Source organism: Montipora foliosa, chromosome 1, assembly GCF_036669935.1.
Source record: "Montipora foliosa isolate CH-2021 chromosome 1, ASM3666993v2, whole genome shotgun sequence".
NCBI classification, from domain to species: Eukaryota; Metazoa; Cnidaria; class Anthozoa; order Scleractinia; family Acroporidae; genus Montipora; species Montipora foliosa.
The window spans coordinates 28,860,591-28,865,590 of NC_090869.1; the positions used below are offsets into that span (position 1 = coordinate 28,860,591).

The 5,000-nt window shown below is 36.8% G+C and overlaps 1 protein-coding gene across 2 annotated transcripts in view; it reads left to right on the forward strand.

Moving 5' to 3' along the window:
• Positions 1-5,000, forward strand: part of LOC137996098 (beta-catenin-like protein 1) — a 24,867-nt gene that overhangs the window by 4,599 nt on the left and 15,268 nt on the right. For both annotated transcript variants that reach the window (XM_068841530.1, XM_068841535.1), the window contains exons 3-7: positions 801-907; positions 1,042-1,181; positions 2,364-2,461; positions 3,567-3,660; positions 4,628-4,719. In XM_068841530.1, coding sequence (XP_068697631.1) covers positions 801-907; positions 1,042-1,181; positions 2,364-2,461; positions 3,567-3,660; positions 4,628-4,719 — 531 coding nt within the window. The remainder of the gene's footprint in view (positions 1-800; positions 908-1,041; positions 1,182-2,363; positions 2,462-3,566; positions 3,661-4,627; positions 4,720-5,000) is intronic.

Genomic DNA, 5,000 nt, shown 5'->3' on the forward strand with positions numbered 1-5,000 from the left:
ACCCCGTTGAAGTCCTGAAATTTTCAGGCTTCTTTACGCAGTTGCAAAAATTGCATTCATAACTGCGAGGATCATAGCTTCACTTGATTTCTGTTACTGTTTCATATACCTGCCTATAGCACAAGCAGTTGTAAGAAGGAGAGTAGGATGTTGGGAGTGATTTTTTTATGCGGGACTGTAGTGTTGTGGGAACCCTGTGCCAGAATGCCAGGTTACTTGGCATTGTGTGTGTATGTATGTAATGGAGGACACTAGGACAATTGTTTAAGGTTGCGTTAATCCAGGCCATCCGTTACTAATAACACTACAGGGACCAAGGTCTTTATTGAAAAAAACCCTACCCCCTTTAGAGCACACACTGTACATGTATGTCTGCCATAGCTGGAATCTTTTTCCTGCTTTGAAACCCCTCCACTAGCCTTACATGTACAATGTAGCTGGTCATTGTAAAAATCTTTAAATAAAAATGATAATAATAAAATTATTACAATATACAATACAATGGAATAATTTTACATTCTGATTGGTCAATTTGGGGTGATTCACATCCAAGCTGCTTTCTAATGGCCTGCTGTGATTCATATCATTTAACTGTTTATGATTTGTATTTTTCCTCATTGAACATCCTTCATTTATAACCTCCTCTTCAGTGAATAATTGTTCATTATTAATTATTTATTACTCGAAGGGCTTAACTTTATTATAATAGGCTCCTATCTTGTGGTGAAATACAGAGTGCTTAGTATCTGAAGGCATGACATATCAGACTACTAATCTACTTTTTGTCATGTTTTTTTTAGGTTGAGGCACTCGATGTGGGCTCTCTTAAAAGAATGCTACTTGTCTTTGAAAAGAAAGTCACAAAAAATCAAGAAATGAGAATAAAGTATCCAGACAACCCAGAAAAGTATGAGCATTTTCCATGTTTGCCTTCATGCTAAAGACAGATTGACTGGAAATCTAAGGATCCCACTGCATGCACTGCTAATGTCAGAAAGTTAGAGTCATAATAACAATAGTTTATATTTTTGCTTACTGCAGATTCATGGACTCGGAGCTTGATCTCAATGATGAAATTCAGAAGTTGCATGTTATAGCCACAGTGCCTCATCTTTATCAACACATTGTGGATGTTAATGCTGTTGGAACAATACTGGGCTTGCTAAGCCATGAAAATTCAGGTGACTATATTTTGGAATTTTACTAATTATTTATTTCTTATTTTTTAATCAGAACGAAGTTAATCACTCCCTGAAAAACCCATTAACCCTTCGATGCCCAAACTGGCCCAAACTGGCCAGAGTCAATGGGGAATCCCTGGGAGTCAATCGCTTAATACAGCTTGTTTATACAAAAATTAATAGTCTTATCAAGGATACATGTACAGTTATGTAATACATTGATCATCAACGGGTTACCAACCGATTTAAGTAAATGACACAAAAAGATGACTGGTCCACCACCACTTGTTTACTCTAATCTGGTAGTTTTTTTTGGCACAGGAGCACTTATAAGTTCAGGATTTGGTTACACTTTTTGTTCAAATGGATGGGATATTGAAGTCCTAGGTCGGACAAAGAGAGAAAGAACAACAACTGAACTTCAACTTGAATTTATCTCAAACCCCTGTGTCAATTTTATTTATAATGGTAAAGATCTGGTTATTGCCTTAACCCCAGAGGTGAGGATAGGGGGTGAGTGGACAAAAATACCAGGCTAACTCAGTTTCAGTGTAATGTGGGTTGTGAAAAATATTATTTAAATCAATTCAGGTACTTTCTCATGAAGACGTCGGGTTTGTTTTGAAAAACTACAGAATAGTCATATGAAGTATCAGTCATCTTACATTGTTCTACAATGTATGTGAACCAACAGCAATACATGTACCGGTATTTATGTATATCCAGTCGTATATCCAGTCGTATATCCAACCAAATCGCATTAAAACAAGAAAAGCCTATTGGTTCAGAGTTTCTCCTTTGTCCAAAAAAACTATTGGATGAGTTCAGTGATAGTAAATTGGGCCTATTTAGTCCGCACTGATGCAACTGCATGTAGGAGTGTGTGGATGGCCTGATCTATTCAGCCTCTGGAGCATGCATGGTTGACCTGTTGGTAAAAATACAGTGCAATTGTTGCACACTGAATATGTTACAAGTCAAAACCTTCTGTAAGTGGACACATGTCCTAGTAAGATGCTATAGAGAGACTTGAACATCCCGGTGATGTCCACAACAACATTATTTTAGCAGTGCTGATTACATTTCATGTTACCGGTAGTTATTCTTCTGCGTCCCCTTGTTTTTGGTTTCCTTCATTGTTGTCAGATCAAAATTTATTCAAGGATTTTTGTTCTATTACAGATATCTCTATAGCCATTATTGACCTCTTACAAGAGATGACTGATGTTGACACTTTGAATGAGAGTGAAGAAGGAGCTACTGCTCTTATTGATGCGCTGGTTAGTTTTTCCATCTTGCTGGTGGCAGTTAGGCAAAAATTTAATGATTGAATAAGCTCTATTTAATTCAGGTATTTTCCCAAAGAGACTGATGGTTATATGCCCTTGGCCTTAAATAATGTCAGACATAAACTGATGTTTGTACTTTGGTAAAAAAAGGAATTGAGTTTTGTTTGTAGCTTGAGAATGCAGGGTCACCGTGGTAACATGAACAGCCAGCCACAGTGTCCATGATCTTTGCTTCATGTCTCTTTTTTTTGTGTGTCTGTAATAATGATAATATTATTTACTATTTCCATCCATGTGCACCTGCTTTTAGAGAAGTTTCAGTATAATGGTAGCTGGCTTGTTGGTCCTAAAATTGGGCAACATTTTAGACATTTGCATGCATTTTGAACTTTCTGGAAGTATTTACATGTACACTGTTCCAATACCAACCAGTTTGTAGTCTGGGGAGAAAACACTGGAGTATTCAAGTCAACCAACAAACAAATGGCTGCGAGTCTGAGTTTCCTGTTGATAGAGTACAAATTTGATAGAAAATTGTGGAAGATACACAATAAAAAATACTCACATGCTCATGGGAAAGCTCTATGGCCTCAATGCCTGTCTCATCAAATTTCCAAGGTTGCTGGCTGCTCACTTTCCTCTTTTGAATTGGTTGTTACATTTTCCTCATTCAGAAACAAAGCATTACCATATGCTCTTTGTTGTTGTGAATTTTGTTTTTTTTTTTTTCAAATGAGCCCGTAAGGTTAATCACTCACTGAAAAACTATGTCCCCATTAACCCTTTGGCGTCCAAACCGGCCTAAACCGCCAGACTTAGTATTTTACTCTGTCTAACGCCAGACGATTTTACTTGTCAATGGGGAGCCCCTGGGAGTCAATGGGATAATTAATTGCCATACAGCTGTAAAAAGCTTTTAAAGTGACATACATGTACCAAGTGTTAGCACTTTGTCGGCTTGTATTTGCTCTTACAAAGGGCAAATTCACTGGGAACATCTTACGTCAGCTCACAAAATGATAGTTATTTCTTACATGTACCTTTGATAAGGCCAAATTTTCATGTTTAATCCCCACCTCTTCAATTTTCTCTTTAGCTTGATGGCCAAGTTATTGCTCTATTGGTGCAGAATCTGGAAAGGCTTGATGAAAATGTCAAGGAAGATAGTGATGGTGTGCATAATACTCTAGGTACGTTGATATTCAGAATTAATATTGGTCATTTTATTGAAAGGCTGTAGTGCATATAATCGTAACTATTACAACATTCCTGAATCTGATTGGTTTTGTGCACGCCTGTTTGTCACATAATTGGCGTGTGATCATGTGGGTCTCCAAGTACTGGTACATACAATTTGAAGAACTCCAAATGGGATACCTGTAATTGAACACCTACTACACCACTTAGGCCTCAATCACACTCACTTCCAAAGATGGGGCCATTCTTGCTGTTTTCTTAGTGTTTGCAAAACAGATTGACTATAATAATATTTAACTTTTTCACGCAAAGGTATTCAAAGACTTTTTAACCTCAAATTTTGTTATACATGTAGCTAGGATTAATTAGGAATAGCACTTCATGCCATACAATTCAGGGGTAATCATGCTCATAATTTCAAATCGGCCTCGCACTGTGTGCTCGGCTGATTTTAAAATTACTTGACTGATTACTCCCTGAATTGTACTCCATTCAGTCCTTCTGTATTACTATTACTAAGCATATTAATAGCTCTCGTTATTGTGTAAATGTTGACCCAATTGGAACAGTGTGGGTTTGTAACTTTGCAATTAACTGTCATAGGTTATACACACAAAAATTAATAAAGGTAGAAGGAAGAAAGAATACAGACAAAAATATTGTGTAGTGGTGAGAGCACCTGGCTTTCACCAATGTGTGTTGGGGGTCTTCACTACCAAAATGTGTAGAATTTTGTTTTCTATAGGGTGGCCTCCATTTCCACCATTATTTTGATTCCATCTGAATTGTCTCATTAATAATAATTTATTATTATTATTTGTACACATGTAGGATCATTTATTGCTTAATATTAAACTTTGTCCTTGGTTTGACTAAATATTGGAAAATCATACAGGAAAAGTCACATGTTGTGTTTAATCATTTGAAGAAAACAGGCAAACTCTTGGAACTATTTTTCAGGGATCATAGAAAACATGACAGAGCTCAGAACTACTGTGTGTCAAGCTGCAGGAGAACAAGGCATGTTAGGATGGCTTCTTAGAAGACTTAAGGTACTGTAATGTACTTTGTGTTTACGACTATGATTATTCTACACAGAGAAAAATGGTAGAGCATGTGAACTGATAATCAGAGGGTCATTTTTTAGACTTGGATTCCTTCAAATTAATGTATCATACAGCTGCATAATGAGAAATAGGGCACTTTGCATACATCACAATTTGTCACAAACTTTGATGGGTCAATTAAATTTGCGTCTATGAAGTTAGAACAGAGTTTATAGTAGAGGGAAACCTCTACTAACTCAGGACGAGGTTGGAACAGACAATATATC